This window comes from Melospiza georgiana, chromosome 11 (genome assembly GCF_028018845.1).
Source record: "Melospiza georgiana isolate bMelGeo1 chromosome 11, bMelGeo1.pri, whole genome shotgun sequence".
Classification (NCBI taxonomy): Eukaryota; Metazoa; Chordata; class Aves; order Passeriformes; family Passerellidae; genus Melospiza; species Melospiza georgiana.
In genome coordinates, this window is record NC_080440.1 from 11,454,420 (window position 1) to 11,479,724 (window position 25,305).

Sequence of the window (25,305 nt, forward strand, 5' to 3'; positions counted from 1 at the left end):
GAAAGGTAAGCAGAGTATTTCTCTACTTGTATCTCCATTAACCACGGAGTCCAGAGAATGACCTACACAAATCATTTCTACATGGCCAGAGGAGCTGAGACATTTGCACACAGCTGCTCTTTCTACCACCTGACGCACTTGTTGTGTGGCAGGTGCCAAGAGATTCTTACTGCACAGGAAAGCCTACAACGTCCTGCTACAAAAACACACAATCAGGAAACGAATTTTAAGTGTTTATTTATGTTGAAACCTCTTAGACCAGCGCGACGCTTTGTGGTAGCCAAAACACGCGTCCCTAACACAGGAGCCAGTCCCATACCATATCAAGATGGCGGCAGGCAAGGACTACAATTCCCGTCAAGCCGCGCGCCGCTATGGGCGGCACCCGCGCCATGGGTGTTATTGCGCTCCCTGACCGCAGAGCACGATGGGAGTTGTAGGCGGAGGGCCCTGTGGCCACAGCCCGGCGCATGCGCGGCGGCGGCGGCGGACGCGGCGCGTGGCAGGAAGCGGAAGGGGGCGGCCGCGCTCGGAGCCTGACGTGTCCCTCCCGCCGCGGCCGCCGCTCGCTGCTGCTCGGCCGGCGCCGCCATGGGCAGTGAGTACCGGGGATCCGCGTCCCGCCGCTCCCCTTGCGCTCCCGCTTCTCCCCTCTGGCCGGGAAAGAGCCGCTCCCGGGGGTGGCAGCTCATGGCGGGGAGGGAACCGGCGCCGTGTGCCCCGTGCCGGGCGCTGCGGCGGGCCCCGCCAGGCTGAGGGTGCCGGGTGGCGGGGCCGATGTCACCTCGGGTGTGACCCCTCAGGGACAGTGGCACAGGGGTTACAGACTGTGCCTGCATCCCGCGGTGATCGATCCGTGCGAACCTGCAGGAAAAGCTGCTGGGGAGGCGTCTTAGTCGATTGCTGTGTTGCTGTAGACATTGGGGAGACCTTGATTTGAATTAAATTGAATATCGCGGCCCGATGTAGCTTTTCAGATATAATCGTTTGAAATTAAGAAAATATCTTTTGTGGTCAAGTCTTAGCTTGCCGCTGAAGTTGCAGCCTTCCATGGAAAGGTGGAAAGGCAGCAGTAGTTTCAGTTCTGCACTGTTGTACTCTTAGTTCACATCACTCCAAAATACGGATGCAGCCCTAGATGTGTCCTTGCAGTTTTAGAATTAACTCTCCCAATTCAGAGCTCTCTGCTTATGGGAGACCTTGTGACTTTGCAAATCCCCTCTTCATTTAATGCTTATTTTAAGACAGACTTCTGACCTAAGGATGTGTCTTTTTTTGCTAGAAGGGGATCATGGCATGAGATATTCTGTAGACTAACTTCAGTTGATGTTTCTGAATTGCTTGGGTAGGAACTGTTAAGTTGTATGGCCCAAAAGTGTGTAGGAATTCTTAAACTATGGCTGAAAAGTACTATATATATATATAATACCCAAGGCAATTTTTTCTCTCTAATATTTGGCTGAGGAGAAACTACCATGAAATAAAAGTTCAAGGGTATTCGTAAACTCGTGTAAAGCAATTAAAGGTTTTTTGGTGCTAGGTCAGCCTACTTGGTGGAATGGGAAAATGCTTGATTTTCTTTAATTCTGTTCCTAGTCCATACTGTACTTAAAACATGTTAGCTGAATGTCTGTGTAATTAGAACAGATAAGAATTTAATAATACAAAACGTACACCCTGCCCCAAACTAACCAACCAAAATTTCCTCAGATTTGGGACTTTTATTTAGAGTACATGTTCAAATTCAATTCAGCTTGAGCTTTTTTAGTGTTCGTTGTGTCTGTGTGCTCACTTTGTCTTTTAACTTATTTCTGTACAGTAAAATTCCTTGAAGTGATCAAGCCCTTCTGTGTTATCTTGCCTGAAATTCAAAAGCCAGAACGGAAGGTAAGTTAATAAAACTTACTTCCTAGGTTTGTATTTGTGTGCTATAAAATCAGAGTTTGCATCTGTGGGATTTGGGGTTTCTTCCCTGAGGGGAGAATGGCAGATTTAGGTACAGCTGTTTTTAGTGGGGTGCATCTCATGTGGATGTGGTTGTACAAGAATGAATGGGGTTGGGCAGATTTGTTTATGTCACAGCAGTGCATGGTGAGGTGTTGAAGGCAGCACAGATTGAAGTGTAAACTAGAGTAAGTTAAAGCAGCAACTTTAAAATCTCTGCTTCATAAGCTCTAATCTAAGATTATTTGCTGAGATAAGCTGCTCCCTATTACTGTTTTTTTCTCATCATAAGCTCTTACTCCTGAAAATGTAAGATTCATTTCTGTGGAAGTACTAGAATTACCTTGCATTGACATAAGCTTGTTTATTTGGGTTAAATTTTGAATAAAGCTTTGTAGCTTTCCTTGGTCTTATGTGGGATGAAAGGGATGAACAGTATGTTGTTTTCTTTTGGGTATTCTGTACTTTGTACCTCCACAAGAAAATCAAATGTGCAGCTGTGAAAGTTTACTTGATGTACTAGATCTTATTATCTTGACAGCTTTATCATCTGTTGTTGCTGTTTGGTTTTGTGTTTTTCCCTTTAGATTCAGTTTAAGGAAAAGGTACTATGGACAGCTATCACACTCTTCATCTTCTTAGTATGCTGCCAGGTATGTTTCCTTCCCTTTTTAAGGAAGAGCTGAAATGTTTCAAGCATGCCATGAAGTCTCTAATTTAATCTCTTGGTTGGAAATGCAGATTCCCTTGTTTGGCATTATGTCATCAGACTCTGCAGATCCTTTCTACTGGATGAGAGTGATTTTGGCATCCAATAGAGGTATGGTCAGACTTTCAGGAGGGAATGTTTTTTATCTTGAATCAAAATGGTTTTGGACTTGCATTCTGCTCCATTGTAATGAATATAAAAACTGGAGAGTGAAAAGTAATTTTTCTGTATTATTTAAAGTGATAAATCAGTGTGGCATTGGGAAAGGCACATTCTGGACAAAATGAGTTTATGGCTGACTGTGTGCAATCTGTTATATGTAAAAAAAATTGAGCTTTTTTTTTTTTTTTGGAGGGAAATGGTTAGGAAAGAAATAGTTCCTAATTACCTGCATTGCTGCTGTTGCAATCTTCAAGATTTGTGATTTGTGTTGCAAAATCATTTGTGTTTCCTTGAGTGCTGTGGTTTCCTGGATGACTTGAGTCTGTCACAGAGAAGATTGAAATGCACAGTAGTTCATGTAAATTTCATTTTCTTGTAGAGGCTTTCTAATACAGGTGTGAAAGTTAAAATTCATGATAGCTTCCCCAGGAAACAGAAATTTATATAAACTTTCTAATGCAGCTATAAATTAAGAATGGTGACAGTTTCCTGAATGCTCTTTATCATTCTATATCATTTGATCTATCAGTTTACATCCTACTTTGTGTTATGTAGAGTAAATATATTCTTGACAGCAAAAAGCCTTTTTCTATGAGCACAGTATTTTTGAGGTACTGAGGAGTACTACATGTCAAACTGACTTGTAACAAACTTTTGTTATGATTGATAATTTTTACATTTACAGAGATTTGGAGTTCTAGATCTTCTCCATTGTGATGTAAAGGTTGATAAAAACTAACTTTGAACTTCGCTGTTCTTCCTGTGTCTGGCAGGAACATTGATGGAGCTGGGCATTTCACCCATTGTCACCTCAGGGCTCATCATGCAGCTCTTGGCAGGTGCTAAGATAATTGAGGTTGGTGACACCCCAAAGGACAGAGCTCTCTTCAATGGAGCCCAGAAATGTGAGTAACAGCTCATGTTGAGCACTGGTGGTTTAGAGTATCTCACCCTGACAGTGGAAAGTGAATTTACCAAGGGATGAGTGGTGCAGTTGGGCTTGTGGGTTTGTGTCATTTTCTGCTGCAGACACCTGCATTTCATCAGTCTCCTACTGACAGCTCTCTGCCTTGTTGGCTGTGAAGCTTGAGAAAGGTGTGAAAAGGAAAAGACTCAGTGCCATTGGCATTGCTGCTGTAATCTCCCCAGATAAGTGAAGCAGTGTAGGGACTGTGGAGACTCAACTTTTGAACTGTGTTAATCTGAGTGTTTCATGGTGATTAAGATGTTGGTTGTAGCTGTTTATACCATGCAGCTCCAGCCATGGGTCTTTCTCATCAATAAGGGGTCTCTGTGGTCACCTCATAATGACTTCCAGAAAAATAATTGGGTGTTTTGTAGCTATTTGATGCTGTACACTATTTACTGATGTGTGTACTGGAAAAAATTATAAATTGCTACAGTAATATCTTAACACCCTCAGTGTTTTCAGTATCTAAAGCAGCCTTTGGTAACCAAACCCACTTGCTTCTAAGTGCATTTGAACTATCTGTGTGTATTTCTATTTTCAGTGCCAGATTGCAGACAGCAAAGTTAACTTGCTCTTGAATTTAAACACGGTGTGACTTATGTATTCCTTCCCAAATGTTGTGGTTTAACCCCATCTGGCAACTAAGTATCACGTAGGACACTTGCTCACTCTCCTGTGGGAAGGAGAGGAGAATGAGAAAAAAAATAATAAACCTCGTGGGTTGAGATAAGAACAGTTCCATAAATGATACAAAGTATAATACAATAACAACAACTGTAACAAAAAGGAGAAAGAGAAGTAAAACCTTAGAGAAACAAGTGATGCACAATGCAATGCTGACCACCTGCTGGATGCCCAGGCAGTTCCTGAGCTGAGATCAGCCCCTCCTGGCCAGCCCTCCCTGCTGAGCCTGACATTCCAGGGTATGGAATATCCCTGTGGCCACTTAGGGTCAGCTGTCCTGGTCATGCTCCCTGCCAGCTTCTTGTGCACCTGCTGGCTGGCAGAGCAGGGCACACTGAGAAGTCCTTGACTTGAGGCAAGCTCTGCTGAGCAACAACTAAAACAGCAGCACATCAGCCTCTCATGGATTATTCTCATGGAAAATCCAAACCACAGTACTCTCCAGCTACTACAAAGAAAATTAACTCTATCTCAGCTGAAACCAAGATTCTCTACCAAAAAGTGATTTCTGTTTCTCTAATTGCCCACTGACATAAGGATCCAGGACAAATACATACTTGTTCTTTTTATTCTGTAGTGTTTGGAATGATCATTACCATTGGACAGTCCATTGTGTATGTAATGACTGGAATGTATGGAGACCCATCTGAGATGGGTGCTGGTATCTGCTTGCTTATCACAATCCAGGTAATTTCTAATCTTCTCTACTTGCTTTTTCCCTGAAAGGGTCAAAAAATCAGCCTTATTGACAGGCTGTCCCTCATGCACAGCAAGAAGGCTCAAGTGTAGCTGGTTCTTCACATGTAGTCTAATCTTTTAATACACATTATTTTTCTAACAAAATGAAAAGGACATGGAACTAATGCTATATTTCTTTTGTTTGCTGCAGCTTTTTGTTGCTGGTTTGATAGTTCTGCTCTTGGATGAGCTCCTCCAGAAAGGATATGGTCTTGGTTCTGGCATCTCTCTCTTCATTGCCACCAATATCTGTGAGACCATTGTGTGGAAAGCATTCAGCCCCACCACAGTGAACACTGGGCGAGGTAATATGGCACAGTCTGTTTTCTTTACCAATAGTTTGTAAAAAAAGCAACATCTTTTTATTTTTTTTTAATGTTAACTTAATGCCAAATGCTGTTGCTGCCATCTTGACTGTGTAGTGAATCTTGCTAGTGCAGCAGGTGCTGCTGTGCAAAGTGCAAGCACAAAGATATTTTTTCTCAATTTGTAGTATTTCACAGGATATTTACTGAACTTGAGTTTCTTACAGTGCCTTCATCAGAAATCAGCAGTAGTGGACTGCCATTGTATTTTGGCTGCTGTCCAACTTACTGACAAAATGTTAGCTGTTTCTTTCTGCTCCTTGCTTTTTGTACACTTTGCCCTAAAGACCTTAGTCTCCAAACTCCATCTGGAGATGATCCTGTTTGCTGCTGTATAGTAGAAAACAGAAGTGAGGTTATGCCATTTGCTGTAATCCAAACAATAACTTGTGTCTTACCACAACTGACACTAGAAAGCCTGATATTGGGTTATGATTTAGATTCTAGGCCACTACAGGGGGATTTAAAAAAAAATTTTTGGAAATAACATAGCTGACATGAAGGGTGTAAATATAAAAGTCTGATAATGTGCTCAAGATGCAAAAGACTCAGAGCAATCCCATTCTGAATCCTGTAGTTCAGAAATACACTTAATGGGACAGAACACTGAAACTTGGACATAATCACAGCTCACCTAAGTTTTTCTTTTCCTTTCCAAGGCATGGAATTTGAGGGAGCCATCATTGCTCTGTTCCACCTTCTGGCTACTCGCACAGACAAAGTCCGAGCTCTTCGTGAGGCCTTTTACCGTCAGAACCTCCCCAACCTCATGAATCTGATTGCCACCATCTTTGTCTTTGCAATTGTCATTTACTTCCAGGTCAGTTGGAATAATGGGGGTTGTAAAACTGTATGGACTGTAGGTCTGAAATTTGCTTCCTTCTACAAGATACATATTCACAAGGCTCATTTTTGTACATGCAGCATCTGGTTGTTCATTATACACTGCCTTCTCTTAATCAGTTTCTACACTTACCATAGTCTCACAGAAGGCTGGAGACTTAGTTTGGTCTCTGAAAAAAGAAACAAAAAACCAAATAAAAATACCCCAGATGCATGTGCACATGTGATACTGTCTAACCCAAATGCTATTGCTTTTTACTGGGAAACACTTTGAAGTTTTTAGGCCTGTTTGTTGCTGAAGAATATAGGAAGTTGTAATGTTTCTTTTCCTGGATGCTTTGTTCAGTCTTCTTGAAACTTCAGATTTCCTCTGGTCTGAATCTTTCATACCTTCTTGTGTGTGGCTGTGTGTTTAGACAGCCATGCAGTTTTGCAGTTTTTGGGTTCACATCCAGATGTAATTGGGGACTTTTTTTTGAAAACTTTTCAGGGCTTCAGAGTGGATCTTCCTATCAAATCTGCTCGCTACCGGGGCCAGTACAACACCTACCCCATCAAGTTGTTCTACACTTCCAACATTCCCATTATTCTCCAGTCTGCCCTGGTGTCCAACCTGTATGTCATCTCCCAGATGCTTTCTGCCCGCTTCAGTGGCAACTTGCTGGTCAGCCTGCTGGGCACCTGGTCTGTGAGTATTCCTTCTCGTCCTGCATACATCTTTACAAGGGCAACATTGAAATGTGAGCTTGAAGAGATGGTCTCCCAATATGAAGACACACTTTGATGATTGACTTTTTCAGTCATACATGCTGAAACTCCTGAATTAGTAATTAGTTTGAATTAATAGTAGCATATGAGGCTTGCTGTGATGAATGTAAATTTGTGTGCTGCTGCAGTAGTAATGATGCAAAATGACACAAAGGTGATACAAACTTTTCTAAGACTTGGCTTAATGGCTAAGAAATAATGAGAAGATTGATGACTGACTGCTTGCTTTCTTCCTCCAGGACACATCTTCTGGAGGCCCTGCTCGTGCTTATCCAGTTGGTGGACTCTGTTACTACCTGTCACCTCCAGAGTCCTTTTCTTCAGTGTTGGAAGACCCTGTACATGCAGTTGTTTATATTGTATTTATGCTGGGCTCCTGTGCTTTCTTCTCTAAGACATGGATTGAAGTCTCTGGCTCCTCTGCCAAAGATGTAAGTTTAAAATGACAAATTATGTGAGCTTAAATGATGAAAACAGATGGGCAGTTGTAAGAAGAAGACTGACTTTCTTCTGTAAAGCTGTTCTGCTGGTAATATTGTTGGTAATATTCATTGTTTGTGGAAACAGGGACTGTATCTTTTTTTAATTGAGAAAGATTAGACAGAATGGGGGTAATTTTTTTCCTGTTTTCTTTACTGCTTTTTCAAAACAACATCAAAACTTAAATTGCTTTAATTGGAATTAGGAAATTTAGAACATAGAAATATGTGATCAGTGTGAGAGTAGAAAAGGTAACAGGAGAGGTAGAAACTCTTTCAGTGCCACATGACAGATGCACTGTGTGCAAGGCAGTTGCCACTTAAAAACTTGCAGGTAAAGCTCAGACAGCCATTCCTGACACAGAGTTCTGAGCTTCCTTTGTGGAAAAATTAACTAGAGGTTGTTACTTTTAACTAGAGAGCACTGACAATGGAGAATATAATGCAGTGCATTGATGTACCTGAGGCTAGCTTCTCAAAATTTCCATTTGCTACAGGATATTTAACATTCAGGAGCTACATCACCCTGAAATTGGAGTTGGAAAACAAAATGGAAAATTGCTGTCATTGTGGTATATTTGTATTGTGTGATTCTGGGTAGGAGGTGAAGTTTGGCAGCCATGTGGAATGGTTTAATCCATTCTTTTACAAATAAGTAATTGCACAGTTACTGTAACAGTGTGAGCACTCTCTTGTTTTGCATCTTGCTGCTTCTCAGGCATGCAGGGAGGCACTCACAGCCATGTCCAGTCAGGTTTTATTTCAGAGTAAACCAATCCAGTATTCAGAGTAGACAGTTTTTAACACTTTAATACTTTTTCCTGATACTAAATAAAATAATTTTAGGTTAATGCAAAAAAGGTCAGAAATAAAAGTTGATAAATCATTAATTAAATTTCCACTGTGTAGTGGAAAGCTGACAGCTTGCTAATCTCAAAGTGTGTTTTCTCAGTGCATAGAGTCAGTGATGAGCACCTTCATGTTCCCCTGCTAGAATTTGTTACCCACAGTTGTTAGTGAAGTGTTTGCAGGGCTCTGCTGTAACCCTGTGCAACTGCAGAAATCCTGTTTAAGAATAATGTTCAAAGAAGGGATTCTAAGTCTAGTTTCTAGTGTGGCTCCACAAATAAATAGTTGACTCAACTGAATGCAGGAAACTAAAATGGAATAAACACTTCAAGGAATGATTTTGCAACATCTGCAAAAACCTCATCAGGGGAGAGGTAGATGGAAAAACATGGATTGAATTATGTGTATGAGAGCCTACCAGTATCCAAATTTTCCTTTTCTCACTAGGACTAGAATTATCCAGAAAGCTTTAAATAATTGACAGGTAGAAAAGTGCCTGTGCCTGTAATTTATCTGAAGTTAAAATAATGGATGTTTTGAACTCAGATGAATAATGTAAAACACAATCCAAAACACAAAACAATACAAAAAACACCCAACCCCACCACCATTTATTTCTGTTTTCCCACAGTACTACATTGCATGGCCTTGGGCAATCACAGTAAATTTACTTACACTATTCCTTGATTCAATACAGGTTGCCAAGCAATTGAAAGAACAGCAAATGGTAATGCGAGGCCACAGAGAAACTTCAATGGTACATGAACTCAACAGGTGAGCTGCATATTCACTGGCTGTTCATGCAAGGTGTTATGGGCAAACAAAGGGCAAAGTTTGCTTTGACTTGCATTTTCTAGATCCTAGAACACAGATATTATTTCAGCTTTGATGTCACATGCATATGACATAGAACTTCATCTCATTAAGGGAAGACTTGTACAGTACATCTTATTTTTGCCTTGCATTTAATGAATTTGCCTCAAATTCTGAACCTTATATTTTCCTGTTTTTTTTTTTTTTTCATTTATGTACTCTACTCAGGGTAGCTAATAATGAGCATTTCAGTGTACTTTACTACTTCAAGCTGACCCAGAAATATTTTCTTACTGTAATTTTTCTTGTGTTATTAGTCTTGAGAGCTATTTTCATGCAGACCTTGCTTCTAAAACAAGTAGTTACTTAAATCTCCTAGGTGCAGAGGTGGGCAGGGGTTGATGTCTTTAGGTTTTCAGATTTCAGGGCAGGACCTATGTACCCTTTGTGGTACCAAAGGTACCCTTTGTTATGGTAATGTTATTATAACTTTGGATTTCAGTCACCTACAGATGATTTGAAGAGCCAGTAGCCATGAGTTTAATATTTGTGCATAATTGCATGGTGGACTGTAATACCTTCTCCTCTTAGTGTAGCATTTTTTTCTTCTCCAGTCAGGTTGAGCATTTTATATTCTTATCCAGATTGCAGATCCACAAGGGAAGAGAGTGTTCTGCCACTGACTTTTTTGTTACTATCTAAGCAAACTCTAATGCCCCTTTCCTATTCTCATTCATGTTTTCCAGGTACATCCCTACAGCTGCTGCCTTTGGTGGGCTCTGCATTGGTGCCCTCTCTGTGCTGGCAGACTTCCTGGGGGCAATTGGCTCTGGAACTGGAATTCTGCTCGCTGTCACCATCATTTATCAGTACTTTGAAATTTTTGTAAAGGAACAGAGTGAAGTTGGCAGTATGGGAGCTCTTCTTTTCTAAACCTAGCTTCTCATGGACCCAGGAAAGAGAGGAGGGACATTCTCAAAGTGTAGCCAGTCAGGAGAAAAGAAGTACCATAAACTTGATAGTGTCATTCTATAGAAACGCATATTTTAATAATGTTTCCAAAGCACATTCCCTTATGTTCAAACTTTTCTAGCATACTCTTTGCATTTTATAAATTGATGAGGAAGATGTGCAAAAAAATTTTTTAAGAAAATTGTTTTTTAATTATGTGTTAGGAGGGTCAGTTTTCTGACTTGGATTTAGTTCAATGACTCCTAAAAATTTTTTGAGCCCCTTTCACATTTAGTAACCTGAAGCCTTTACAGGTTTTAATTAATGTTTGTTAAATGAATTTTTGGAAGGGATTTTTTTTCCATTTAACTTGTTTTTGCATCTCCTTTGCAGTAATGGTGAAAAAAAATCTCTCCATCTGACGCTCAAGTTCCATAATTACGGTTGTAAGCACAAATGGTGTTTCATGTGTTAGGGGTTTCTTTTTTCAGTATGGCAGATTTGAAAGGCAGTTGTTTCTTTTTACTATGATACAATATCTATAATTCCAAATGTTGTCTCGTGTAATTACTACACTAGACTTTGTCAGCTGTTGAGTATTGGCTTGAGACTGTTTTCAAGTTTCTGTGTAAGAAAGGAATGTGTCCTTTCCCATCACCTCTCCTCCACAAGCAGAAAACTCAGGTAAATCTAGATTCTGCCAGAACCTGTGCCTAAGAGTTGCTACTTTGAAACTTGGTTAAACCAACTTTGTAAAGCCTTCTAATTAGTCTTTATTGCCATTAGTGGCTGTGCTTCTAGTTCTCATGTCAGCTGAAAGGAATGAGTGTTATGGCTGCTTAGATGCAAATCTGCCTGTGCTCTTTGCTAGAGTGAAGTTTCTCTCCCTGATAATGAATTCTGGTCACGTAGCAATCAGGATGTTATCTGATTACTCATATCTAGTGAATTTTGAGTCTCATTACCACAAAAGAGTGGAAAGAATGGATGCTACTTGTCTGCTTTTGTAGATCTAGATAGGAAACCCTTGTCAGATAACTCCACTAAGGGGCTTATGTAGAAGGCTTTCCCATCCTATAATCTCTTGGATTTGAGTGGTACATAGGAAAATACTCTTTCAGAAGGTATTGGGATTCCTTTTTTGAAGATCACACCTTCAAAATGGAGAGTTTACAGTTAAGGCTGTAGTGGACCATACTAAAACTTAATTTTCCATTTTAATTTCGGTTGTCAGTGCTAATCAGGTGCCTAGGACCAAATGCAAATATTTGTGTATGAGTCTTGTAAATGCACTTCTCCTCAATCAGTATTGGACAACGTGGAAACCAGAAGGAGGAGTTGTGGCTGCTGGAACTTTTCTTTACACTGCATCAACATGCCTTCTGTGCATTTGTGCATGTTGGGCAGACAGTCCTTGAGTCACTGTTCCTGCTGGAGTGGTGGGACTCTGTTACACACCCAAGGAGCACAGATGACATCCAGAAACCTTGTTAATACCTTGAACTCAGATACCAAACATGTGGGAAATCTGCAGATGTGGAATGAGATGCACCTATCAATGAAAGCCAAATGCCTGGGATGAGGATCACGATTGGAAAAGGAATAAAAGAATTGGGATGAAGTATCCATGAAATTATCACTGTCAGCCATTCACTATGATGTCACACTACATTGAATAATTTTTGTGGTTTTTATGAAGTATTAATGCACCACAGCACAACTGTGATGTGAAATGGGGACAGTGACAAAGTGGCATTAAAAGGAAAGAGTTCTGATACAATTCTGCTTTGGGGATTCTGTTGTTGTTTTTCCAGGAAACCCAATACAAACTATTTTAATATAAAAATACTCCACTTCTGTGCATGCTGCTCTGGCTGGGCTGGAGCTGTACTTGTATTTTTGGACGTATCTGTTTGAACTGGTTGCAGTTTAGACCATTTGCTCTATGGTATCTAAGCAGCACTTGTTCTGTGCATCTGTATTTTTGTGGTCTAGTGGTGAATCTTTGTTATCAAACACCTGTGTCCTCAAAGCAGAGCCTGCTGGCCATACAATGGATGTTCACAAAAAGAAATAATGCCTATAAAATCTGCTTTATAATGAAATAAAGTACATCTTTGGAGCTAGTGCTTGGCTTTTGGTGCTTGGATACTCTTAAAATTCTAACACTTGTGGGGTAAGGTTACCCACCTATGACACTGAGATACTGGTACCTTCAAAACACCTGATCAGAGTGTCAGTGTGAAATAAAGACAATTTGTATTTGCTCCAAGGGCTCTCAGTAGTGGGTTGCCAAAATTACTGGATCTTGACCATTCCTTTGGGCTTTTTTTTTTCGAGTTGCTATTTTAAAGGCACTGCACAAGTAAATAGAAGGTGAGTGGGGTAATGATGCATTACTTTAACAAAAACTATTTCCATTAGAGATACAATGCCAGTCATTTTGTAGTGTGATAAGACAAGAAAACTTAAAGCTGATGATATTCCCAATATTGTTTTGCCTTTTGAGCTTTTAAATTTAGAGTAAGGGAAAATTTTGCCTTCCTCCTGAATAGATATATCCCAGTACTTGAAAGCAAATTTACCCAAAATACTGTTACTAGATGCAGGAAGTTCAGCCACGATTTTGGTTGTGTTTGAAGTCACTCTAAAAAGCAGCCTGATTTCTCCCTTGCTGTTTTATTTTCCATCAGGAGACTTGCACTGATGACTGTGGTTGCTGTGGGAATTTTATGTCATCACACATATGATCACAGAAATAATTGAGGTCACTGTAGATGTGATGAGTTATGTGTAAGAGCTGGTTGAGAACCAACACCAGGGCAACATCTGACATCTTTCTGTTGGGGCTGTTTTGTGCAAAATTCTTGATGTGTCCTTTTCTTCTGCACTGCAGGTTTCAGGTGAAAGTTTCTTTAGCATTTAAGTGCTGGCTGTTTAATTTTTGTCCCTTTTGTCGTTATTCATGAAGCTTTAAAAATCGTCTGGTTTATTCTAGTTCACTTACTCTTAGGGCCTACTTCCATGTAATTTTGAGGTGGCAGACAAATAGACTTATCTTTCTAATTTCTCAAACATTTAAAAAGAAATTAAATCGTTTTAGTTGTAACTGTAAAGGTTGTTGTTTGCAATGTTTCATGACTGTGCTCCCTGATTTTTTCTGGGGATAACTCTGTCCCTTACTGTAAACAGACTGATTTGTGGAATTTGTGATTTGGGTTTTTTAGCCAGCTTTTGGAAAAGGAGGAAGCCGAGTGGCCCAGTGACTGCTTGTCCTAACTGTCCTCTCTGGAAGGAGGAATGACAAGCTTTAGGTGGCCCTGCATTTCCCCACTGCTGTGGGGAGGCTCCGAGGTTGCTGGCAGCTGTTTGCTCACGGATGTGCTGTGACACTGCCGGGTTCGGGCCAGCATCCCCGCCTGCCTCCCAGACCTGCTCCGGGTGCTGCTGACTGCGCCCTCCAGCCCTTCCCGGCCCGGCCGCCTCCCTGCGGCTCCGTGGGGAAGGGACAGGACAGGGACAGTGTCCCTCTGGGCAGCGAGGGACACCGGTGGCATCCCTGCTGTACCCGGTGTGCGCTTTGCCTGTCCTTCAACCTCCTTTCCCCGCCGCTCCTCTGCCGGGTTTCTCCTGCCCCTAAAGGAGATGCGGGGCTGGGACAGCGCCGGGGGCTGCGGCTCCAGAACGGATCCTCGGTCCCGGGACGGCTCCTCAGCCCCAGAACGGATCCTCGGTCCCGGGACGGCTCCTCAGCCCCAGAACGGATCCTCGGCCCCGGGACGGCTCCTCAGCCCCAGAACGGATCCTCGGTCCCGGGACGGCTCCTGAGCCCCAGAACGGATCCTCGGCCCCGGGACGGCTCCTGAGCTCCGCCGAGCCTCCCGAAGCCCCGAGCCCGGCCCGGAGGCTCTGCCCGCCGGGTGGCAATGTTACCCTGCGAGTCAAGCGCAGCACTCGGGATCAGGGAAAGACAAATCCAACCTGTCCCAAATGTGTCCTTTCCGTACAATGTAAAAAGTTCAGAGCAGAGTTTGCTAATATTTACTTAAGCTTCCTGGAGCTGCGGCCATGCTTGAGGTTGTTTTAAGATGAAACGCTGAAAATAATATGTTAGAGCATTTATAATGTTTATAATTTGTCTAATATATTTCAAGCATGCTGGGTGCCAAGGGGCACTTGTCTTCTTCTGCCACTTAAGCCTAGACTGAGACAGTCTATGGGATTGGAAAGAAGACAAGAAAAGAAGGATTTAAAAGCAAAATCAATATTCTAAGCTGGGGACCTAATTAGTCAGCTAGACTTTAAGCTGCTGGTTTATAATGTGCTCCTGGATGGATCTGCTCAAATTGAAACTCTTCTGTGGGCCAGGTTGTAGCAATCCTCTGGCCAGTGCCAGCGTGGTTCCAGCCAAGCTGGCAGCGTTTGGCAGAAAGGAAATACCCTGACAATTGGCACCTCCTTTGGCAGCTGTGTCACACAGGCTGGAGACTGAGGGAGCACAGACATGATACACTTTGTCATCACAGAGGGGGCTCTCAAGGTCAGAGACAGCATGCTGGCTCTGAGATATTTCTTGCTGAAGAACAAGAAGACTGGGCCAATATCTCAGAAATAGGAATACCTGGGAGCTTAAAACAGAGGGAACAAATAGGACAGTGAGGAGACATATTTTTAAGAAACTGTTTCAGATATTTTTATATTGCTTTGAAGAAAATCAGGATACATGGCACATACATAAATCCCAGATTCCCCTTCTTAGATATTAAGGCTAAAGTGGATGGTTCCAAAAATGATGTGAGCACGGCTGGGGAATATTAGCTATCTGAAATCTCAGGCGAGTATTATCCACTTTAATCTTCAGCGTGTCTGAAGCTCTCTGATGTTCTTACAGCTCTAATGTGTCTCTTCTATATACCTGTGGTGTGAAGATTTATGAAAGAAGAAGGCAGCTCCAGACTTACAGGAACAAGGTACAGTGAGCAGAACATTCTGCCTGATTAACTTTGCCATATAAGTGTGATTTTTATTTTTGTTTAAATAGCTTCATCTTTTGGCAGTGCAAGAACGTGAAATTGTTGCTGCTGGATTCCCTCGGGCTGCAGAACTGTGCCTAATGCAGGTAGAGCAAGGGCTCCCTGAGCACAAATGTGGTCACTTGCACAAGGATGTGGGATTACAGAGCTCAGCTGCAGGAAGTAACTGGAGGGTGTGTGGAGAGAGGCCATGAAGGAGTTGGGGGAAGAAGCAGTGCAGGAGCCAAGGGGCAGTGAGGGGATGTACCCTTGGGAAGCTGGGATGTGGTGGCATGATGTGCCTACACCTAAAATCAGCGCATCTGAAAATGGTCTTGAGCTCCAGGATTCTGGAGAACACCCACAACAAATTGTGAGTGCTTTGTGTGGCTGTGGATGGAGATTAAAATGCAGAGGGGCAGCTGCCTGCTGGATCTCCCCTGCCAGACAAGCCCAGAATACCTGTGTGCTATAGAAATCAATGATTTGTTTAACCTTGTTATTCCAGACTGACCTCATGTTTCCTTAGCTCTGTCCAAAGTTTTCTTTGTGCTCTGCAGATGTAGAAACTTGTAAGATAGAAAAGTGTGTTTGTTAATTCTTTTTCTATGCACTTTTATCTTGGATATTTGAGGATAAAGCTTAAACTGTTGATTTTTAAGTTATTAGGAGAGCATTTTTTTTAACCTATCGCCCTTGCTTTGAGTGACTCTTGAAAGGAAGAGAGATTTATTGGGGGGGACATGTTAATTTCCTCAAGTAGGTAGAAAAGGGCTGTCTCTTATCTCAGTGCTTCCCATTCCTTAAGCAGAGCAGACTGGCAGAAACAAGCCAACATTATGGATAAGACTTAGCTAATTTAGTGATGGAACACAGTAGCACAAGCCAGGGAGTGTGACACTACTTTCTGCAACTGAGGTATATCAAAGTAAACCCAAATATTTTTATTTGGGTTTAAACACAGGTATCCACCTTTTTGTAGAGGATAGCTGGAAGCTCACAGGATCCATTAAACTGGAATGGTGACAGGGATGCAGCATGTGAAGAGTTCTAGTTGCAGAGCAAACAGACTAAAAGTGTTTCCATTTTTATGAAATGGGTTCTCATCTGTAATTTGTGCTGCAGAAGTTGTTTCTTCTGCATGTGAGCTCTCATTTTTGTGAGTGCTGGCTGTAATTACAATATCATGGAGATTTTTGCTTCCAAAAATTGTGCACTCTGGAAAAAAAAAGTCTCACATTTAAAAAGAAAAAAAAAAAAAGCTGCAGAGCAGGACAGGACCTGTCCCCAGTCCTAGAGCTGATCATTACAGGAGTCCTGGCTCAACCAATGTCTGTCCCTTCTTTACTTGCCTCTTCCACTGATGCTGCCTCTTAAAGAACCAAAAGTGTTAACTGAAATGCAGATCCAAACTGCACACATGTATGTATATAAAGCAGCTGTCTTTAAAACATAACTATCAACACTTAATTAATGAAATAATACCCTTAATTCTGTACTTAATCCCAAAATCAGTGTGTGAACAGTGAGCTCACACCTGTAGGAGAATGAGGGTCAGAGAATTGAGTGGTCCTTGTGCCATCATGGTCATGTTTTCCTTTGTTCATACAGAATTGCTGATGCATCACAGTCTTGATATTATTTCACCCTTGCAGAATATTTCTGCTTCTCCAGAGAGTGTTTCCTTTATGCATAATCCATTAAATGATGATCAGAGCTTTGAGTGCCTGCAATTCATCAAATTTAACACTTTACTATAAGAGAAGACAAAACCATTTCTCTGTGGTTTTGGTTGTTAAACATAATAGCTATAAAATCGACTCAATCTAGACCTTTTACAGAAGCAGAGGTGACAGATTGATGCTGCTGGGGTTCTAGAAGGTGTTACTGGAGACATAATGAAGTTTCCTGCAGGCTGTTACATTGCTTCAGCTCAGGGAGCTCTGTGTGAGCATAATGAAGCTGCACCCTCTAATCATCAGGGAAAAACATCTTCATTTAGCCCAGGCTCCAACCCACAACTTGAAAGCAAAGTCCTCCACTTTATTTCCTTGTGTTCCCTGGGTGGATCTGAGCTGGGAGGTTCTTGCACAAACCAGGTATTTCTCATGTCAGAGCTTCAGTCCTGAAGTGGAAGTGACCTTAGACAGTCCAAACCTCACTTTTCTATAATAATGTGCTGCTGCAAATGCAAACACATTGGGGAGCACCCTGTTCCCCTGCCTGGAGCCCCTCAGCAGGTACCTCTGCCATCTGAATAGAGGCTGTTTCATTCCATTACCTTGCAGAGCCATTACTGCAGCAATGAGGAGCAGCTTTGCCTTTCTCTTGTAAATCCTCTGGCAGGAGCACAACGTCGCTCTTGCCAAGTGCCTCTGTCAGGGGTAGGAAGTGCCAGGGGGTTTGAGGAGCAGGAGAATGCCCAGAGAGGTGAGCAGCAGAGGTCAGAGATGGCCTTTCTTCCCTGTGCATCAGAGCTTTGAGCACACACATCTATCTGCTGGAGGGCACAAGAGCCTCGTGCCATTGGCTGCCAAATCTGATGGGGCACAGGAGCTTTGTGACCTTGCCCAACATGACCTTTCAAGGGTGTGAGATGAGCTTCACACAATTTATTCTCACCTTTCAACAGTAAGAGCACTTGACCATGTAAAACTATTTTGCTATATTTCTATCTAAAAGGCTTAGCAATTCCTGGATGTCATTTTTTTTTTTTTTTATTTGCTCACATGTTCCTATATACGTGTGTTCCATTGGTCTTTAAATGCCATTTGATGAGTGCTTTCCTGCTGCCCCAGCCCTGACTGGGTGGGGTTGCCTGCACTGATTCTGTGTGAGGGAAGGTGACTGGTTTTTCTGATGATATGTGTGGATAGCCCTGGCAAGATCCTGCCTTCTGGATTGGACAAAGCAAATTCATCCTCTAAAAAAATCTATCCAGAGGGACAGGACCCTTTAGGAATATATAGTTATCAGTCTCTGTAATCTTAGGTGCCTATCACCTGTATCCAAGTTGTACAATACAGATGTCCAGAGGGGCTGGAGCCATTCAATAAAGCTGCTGCAATAGTTCTCTACATTAATACTGAGTTTGAACACATCACTCCTGCAGTCACTGCTCTGGAAAACCACGTGCAGCTCTCAGACCTGGAGAGCTTTGGGGATAATAAAAGAACAGGCTGAAGCAGGGCTGAGGGTCCTGACAGTCCCCACTTGGGACCCAGCAAAGGTGGTGCTGAGGAATTGTTTTTGGCCCCTGTGGCAGCACTTGGCTTGCTAGTTCCCAGTATTTACCTAAATATATTTCGGATTGCTGCAGCTGCTATTGTTTGTGATAAAGGCTTGGACAAAAGGTCTATTGATCAGGCAGTGCTGGCCATCCATCTCTGTCTGCCTCTGCAGACAGCCGGGCTGGGCTGGCAGCGATGCTGCTGCGCCAGTGCCCTGCACCAGGGCTGTGCTCCCTGCCAGGGAAAAGGGTGACCCCACCACAGACCCCTTTGCCTTTCTCCCCACACGCACACGAGAATCTCTGTGTGATCTCAGAGCGATGCTGATGGGCTCTGAGCCTGGTCCAAAGCTCATGGTGATCCTGCTCCCGTGGTCTGGTTTAGTAAGGAACAGTCTGCCAGGTTTGAATGCTCGTGACATTCAAGCCTCAGAGAGCAGAGAGATTACAAAAAAAAAAGTTCTGAATTTTATACTTTTTTTAAAATGAAGTCAGTTATTGAGTGGAGAAAAATCTTGTGACTGGAGGAAAACTTCTGGGTTTCTTAGGAAAAGAGAAATATTTCCTGTAGTTATTGTTTGAGCTAAACTTTGTCTGCTTGTCTAATGATGAAAAATGGTGTGTGGTGCAATTAGATAACACATGGAAAATAATCATATTTCTGGAATACTTGTCAAAATACAGGCCATGTTAGAAATGAAATTGTATCTCATGCAACAATTCTTGCATTGACAAAGAAATTAAATACTTTTATTCCTAAAATAGGAGAGAATAAGATACTGAAAATAAAAGGCAGCAATATTGTTAATATACAAGAAAAGATGGTTATATCTCATGGCTCTGAAGTGGATCTTACATCCAGACATAATAATGCAGATACATAAAAACTTCTGTTTTGAGGAACTAGATGGGGTAAAAAACAATGTGAGATTTCAGTATAGATTCTTTTTAATGTAGTTAAGAGAGTACAAACTTAAGGACTGACAGTAAAGTTGGCCAACAACAAGTGGGAATTGTAGTTACCTGTTTTAACATGTAACAGCTCAAATTGAAGTATTTATTAATTTTATAGGAGGCTTTCTTTCCAAGCAGTGGAGTACAGAAGTAACAGTATCACTTCAAAAATTAATATATTTTATATGTGTTACCATGTGTTCCTAATTTTTTTTTGTTTGTTTTCTCAGCTGAGCCCTCCCTGTTTCTGACACCTCCTGTTCCCGATGCTGCTGTCAAAGGTGGGGTTGGTGTCCCCTGGCTGGACCCAGGGCTCAGCACAGCGCAGGGGTTCTGGCACTGCTGGGTCTGGGGGGTTTTAGAAGCCCGGAGCGGGTGGTGCCTGTGGAGCACAGACAGGAGGGAGCTGGGCCGTGGGTGATGGGGCCATGGGGTGTTTGGGCAATGGGGTGATGTGGCTATGGGGCAATGGGGCCATAGGGTGATGGGACAATGGGGCGATGGGGCCGTGGGGTCATGGGGCAATGGGGGGATGGAGCTGTGGGGCCATGGTGTCATGGGGCCATGTGGTGATGGGGCAATGGGGCTCTGGGGCAATGGGGCCGTGGGGCCATGGGGCCATGGGGTGATGTGGCCATGGGGCCATGAGGCAATGGGGCCATGGGGTGATGTGGCCATGGGGTGATGGGGCAATGGGGCCATGGGGCCATGGGGCAATGTGGCCGTGGGGCCGTGGGGCAATGCAGGCAAGCGCCAAGCCCCGGGATGAGCCCGGCTGCTCTCGGGAGCAAGGGAGCCCCTGTGTCCCCGGCATCTCGGCAGGCTCCGGACGGGCTGATAGGAAAGCTGAAGCGTGGGAGTCAATTCCCACCCGGATGGAGGAATTGTCCCGTGCCTCCCCTCCATGCCCTGCCCTGCCCTGCTCGCGGCTCCCAGCGCCGCTTCCCCTGTCCCCGCTGTGTCCCCCGGCCCTTCCCCGCTGTCACCCCTCGTTTGCCGTCGCTGACATCGGCGCGGGGCCGGCGGGGATCCCCCGTGACCGATGCGCGCCCCGGGGAGGAGCAGGAGCGCTCGGACAGTGGGACGCTGTGCCCGGCTCTGCGCCCTGCCCGGGGCAGCCAGCGTGTCCCGCACAGCCACAGCCCCGTGTCCCCACGGCTGGCAGGGCACGGCGGTGATGCGGGAATGATGCTGCAGTTGGGAGGAAAGAACTCTGGGCGAGTGAATTGTGACTGATTTTGGCCGGTGAGGTAATTGGGGGGAACTGAGTGTTTTGAGCAGTATGATGAAAGGGGTGCAGGGTTTGAGGTCCCCCATGCACAGAAATTTGGAAATCGTGTGTCCAAGAAGGTGTCTCTAACAGTAACTGAATACATGATTTGATTCATAACTTGAAGTAAAACTTCTCCCTGAGCTTTTGGTGGATTTGCTTCTCTACTCAACACTCTTTGCCCCCCACCCTTTATTTGTTTAGTGGCATTGGCTTCCTGGGAAGAAAATTGCCAGAGAGCCCTCTGCATTTCCAGGGGATTCCTCTTTCTCTTGCTTTCTCCATTTCACCTTTCTACTTTTCCTCTCCCTTTCTCTTGTCTTGTGATGCACAACCTTCTTTCAAACATCCCATCTCACTTGTGCTTCTCCTCCTGCTTTCTCTGGGATTGCATCTGCCACACAGAGGGTTTATTCCTTCCCTCTAGTTGTGCTTTCTCTTGCCTTTCTTGGCATATTTCTGCCTTTCTCTTTTTCTTTCCTCATTCTCTAGAATTTCTTTCTTCTTCCTCACACTTTCTTCTCCTGTTTTAAGGAATTTTATTTTCCATTCTCTTCTTCCTTGTATCTCTCAGGTTTGCCATCCTCCATTGCAGAGTCTGCTCCTTGTTCATCAGCCCTTTCCTTCAGTCTGTTCTGTTTTCTGCTGGGTGTCTCAACAGGCAATAAACTGAAGTCCCATGGCCAGGCCAGAGGTTTTGTCCAGTGTGATGGGCAAACAGGATCCTCCAAATGAGCAGAGGAGTTTATCTTTGTGAGGTCATTGGAAATTACACCTACCCTGCCAGCTGCCCCAGCTCTCCCTCTCACTGGCAGAGGATAGGTGGTGTCTGCTGATCAACCTTGACTTCCCAGTGTGGAAAAAGTGATGTTGAGCCCTGCCCATGCTTGGTGAAAGCAGGCACATGGGATTATTTTGTTAGGTAATGTGCACCCTGACCCATGATCCAGTCAAACCTCATCACCCAAGAAATATTGGAATGAATCAACTCAGATGGGAAACTTAGCTCAGATGCAGAGATGTTGCAGTGAATGATTTGAGGATGGTCTTGGTTCCTGTTGGATGTGGGTGATAATCCCATGTAGCAGAGAGAGTCCTGGGCTGTGAGAGGTACTATGGGTCAGAGATCCACCCTCACAGCCCTCACACCTCCACACTTCAGGGTGTTCTTGTCATAGGATTGAGCCTGAAGAATCCCCACTCCCAACCATTCAAACGCAGTCTCAGTGGTTCAGGCACATTCCATACTTTCTGTTCTGGGCTCTGTATTTTCCCAGACTTTTCCAGTGTGGCATTACCTTGCTCCATCAGTCATATTTCACCCAAGAGATGGTTGTCTCTTGATGGCAGATGGAGTGATTGAAGCACTACTAGGCTGGGCCACTGTAAAATATTCTTTATCAAAAATGAGCCCTGCAAAGAGGGCTGTAATTCTTTTGACCCCCTCCCTTTTTTTTATTTTTTCCTGTAGGAGTATTTCAGCTATGTAATTAATTTTTTTTTAATATCTCTCTTTCCAGACTTTTTATTCCAGCCCCAGTGCCTGCGGTTCCTGCGGGGTGTGAGGAGGAGGGCTGAGTGACAGGCTAATAACCTGCTCTGGCTCTCGCTCCAAGCCCAGTGGCAGGTGTCCCAGAGCCCCTATTGAATGCCACCATCCAAAAAAAAAATTATCAACAATCTTCCTTCAACAATGATTTATTATTGCCATAATTTGCCTTGGTACAATGAGCTGCAGAGTGTATTTCTGCACCCGACTGACAGGTATTTGATGGCTCCAGGTTCCTATTTTATTTAGTCTTGAGCCTAATATGATTTGGTTACCCTCGCTCCCTCCTTCCCATCCCTCTTCTCCCTCCCCACCCAACCTTTTCTCATTTTGTTTTGTTTTCTAAGAGTGTGTTTCGCATAACCCTGGGCTGGCTGACAGCGCTTGTAAAAACCAGAAGTCGATCTCGCCGTGGCTTTTCACCATTAATCAAGCTGCCTGGAATTGGAAAGTAACACTGACAGGCTTTTATCTTGGAGAGAAGGAGGATGGCAGATGTATTTTATGGTGGATGAGCCTTCACGGCTTCTATTAGACCGGGACTTCAGTGGTACAAGGCGGTGGTTTGGGGAGGAGGGAGCGAGGGGGAGGAGAGGCCGGGAGCAGCCTACAGATAAATAGATCCGTCAGTCAGGCGATGTGGAGGTCTCCAGGCGGCCAGCCATTGTAGGTGACAGAAAAGGCAATCAAAGACAAAACAAATCAAAAGGTACATCTTATCAGCAGCAGGCCAGCTGGACTTCCACCGCACTCAGAGGCCCCGCCGAGGGCAGGAGAAATTAATCCTGCTGTCGAGGCCAGAGAAATTGTCGCTGCTGAAGGTCCAAGTTCAGGCGAGCGGAGGTGGCCAACATTAAAGGAGAGGAGAGCAGGAGGCGGGAGGAGAGGAATGGGGGAGCCAGAGCCCTGTCCCAGCACCTCTCCCTCCCTCCCTCCCTCCCTCCTGACAAGTGCATTCATCGTGCGATGATAGCTCGGCACCTATGATTGGTACCTTTAATAATATAGCCCTCGCTCAGCTGTCACCCTGAAAGAACAATTTTTCCTCCCGCTTCCCTTGATGCAAAGATACATCTGTAATGAGAAGGGTGACAGAAAGTGGGAGCACGGGGAGCCAAGGAAAGTTTGGAAGAACATTAATCTAAAAGTGAAGTTGGAGGTGATGCTGGCTGCTTGAGGTGCCCCTGCCTCCAGCGGGGAGCCAGCAGTGGATTCGAAGCTGTTGTTGTCATGTTTCCTGGCCTTCAGTGCTTTGGGGCCCCCTCTGTGAAGGGAGAGGGATCCTTGGCCCAACCTTTAACAGGAGCAGCTTTGAAAGCCACCATCCTCCTGCATGGCAGAGCTGGTCATGGTGGGAGGGACTGGCAAGCAGCCCCGTGTGCTGGGAGTCCTTGGCATAAACTGGAATGACTCCATTGTGTGGGGATTTATGCTGGGCAGGGATCTCTCTTCACCCCTGCAGCCTGGAGGAAGAAATGTGCAGTTATAGATCCTGTGAGCATTCCTGCAGCAGGGCCCTGCTCACATCCCACTCTGGTTTATCCTTTGGTGTCAGCCAGACTCAATCCACAGTGCCATCATTAGCAGCACTGTGCAGAACCTGCCCTATTTCCCCAGAGCAGCTCTGCCTTCCAGGGCAGGATGCCCTCATCTCCAGGCTGTGGTGTGGCTGCCCCTGGCTCAGGTGCTCTTGTGCTTCCTTGTGCATTGGCAAAGCCTCCCTGGAGCCCTGATTTCAGACCAAGCTGCAGTGTTGGGCTCCCTGGAGCAACTGCCCACATGTGTAGGCACACAGTTTGTGGTGATTGGGATGTGGCTGAGCCTCATCATCCCCAGTGGGCACAGCTGTGAGCAGCAGGTGAGCAGCACTGGCAGCAATGAGCCAGGGAGTGCCCAGGGCACTGCCCAACCACCGAAGGGAGCAGAGGGCACACAGGTGCAGGGCATCAGCAGGAGGGGATAAAAGGCTGGGCTGAGGAACAAGAGCAGACCCTTGCAGCCTCCTGAAGTGATGGGATGTTACTCTGCATGGGCAGGTACCTGAAGCCTTCTGAGGAGGTGAGGTGTTACTGTGTATGGGTGGATGCTTAAAGCCTTCTGGAACTGTGGGGTGATGCTCTGTGTGTTGTGGCCCTCTCAGTTGCAGCAGGTTCTGTGGTGTGTGCTGTGACACACTGCAGGAGGTGCCCAAGCAGCCTCTCCAAGCAATTGTGTTGCGAATCTGGGGAAGTTTGTGGGGGTCTATTCCACCCCAGTGTAAAAGAAACACTGTCAGCCCTGTTCTGGGGGGCTGGGGAGAGCAGCAGGTGCCCAAATCTGTGAAAGGCACTGAGGAGCTCATTTTGTTGTATTTAGGGAACGTGTCTATTTTAATTTAAGGCATAAGCAGCAATGCCCTCAAATGCAGTTATCTCCAGTGGTTTTCAGCAGCTTTCCTGGCTGCCCAGCTCTGCTCTGCAGTTGTCAGTCCCTCCCTGGTAGGAAGCCCCTGGGCTTGCATTCTTTAGCATTAGCATTTGGCAGTTGTTCTCTCATTCTGTGCTCTCTTGTCCCTACAAATGATTTGCTAATCTGCATCTGGTTTTGTTTTTCTCCCAGTGAAAGTGGGGATTATATGAAGATCTGTATCAAACAGGTTGCCTGTAAAATCAGGGGTGCTGCTCTCTGTGGTCTGCAGCCTCAAATCCCACAGGATCAGGGGGAAAGCAGGGAGGGTTAGGCAGCATCTCCAAAAGAAGCAGTTTGTTCTTTCTGGTCTCCAAAAAATCAGTGGTGATTGCTCCATGGAAGCAGATGATAACTCCTGCAGACAGTGGCTGGTGGGTGTGGGAGCCATATGGTGGGATCAGTGTTGGTAAGAAGGAGTGGTGAGAACAGTCCTTGAGGAATGTTCCCTCATGCAAAGGGAAGTGTTGAACCCAGAATGGACAAACACAGCTCACGCAGGGAAGCAGAGCTCTGGTCTCCATGTAGATCTCGCTGAGGAGGGGAAATGTGTCCTGCACTGTTGGTTTGG

At 44.4% G+C, this 25,305-nt stretch overlaps 1 protein-coding gene across 1 annotated transcript; it reads left to right on the forward strand.

The window, feature by feature from the left end:
* Nucleotides 1-516: 516 nt before the first annotated feature.
* On the forward strand, nt 517-12,402 carry SEC61A1 (SEC61 translocon subunit alpha 1). Its single transcript, XM_058032056.1, has 12 exons — nt 517-598; nt 1,820-1,887; nt 2,532-2,597; nt 2,686-2,764; nt 3,589-3,720; nt 5,047-5,156; nt 5,359-5,512; nt 6,232-6,392; nt 6,906-7,103; nt 7,423-7,614; nt 9,209-9,285; nt 10,071-12,402. The coding sequence occupies exons 1-12, from the start codon at nt 592-594 to the stop codon at nt 10,255-10,257; spliced, it is 1,431 nt and encodes a 476-aa protein (XP_057888039.1). The 5' UTR covers nt 517-591; the 3' UTR covers nt 10,258-12,402.
* Nucleotides 12,403-25,305: the final 12,903 nt, after the last annotated feature.

Coding starts and splice junctions, on each gene's coding strand:
- SEC61A1 (XM_058032056.1), top strand. Junction 1,888..2,531: donor TTCAAAAGCCAGAACGGAAG/GTAAGTTAATAA, acceptor TTTTCCCTTTAG/ATTCAGTTTAAGGAAAAGGT. Junction 2,765..3,588: donor GATTTTGGCATCCAATAGAG/GTATGGTCAGAC, acceptor TGTGTCTGGCAG/GAACATTGATGGAGCTGGGC.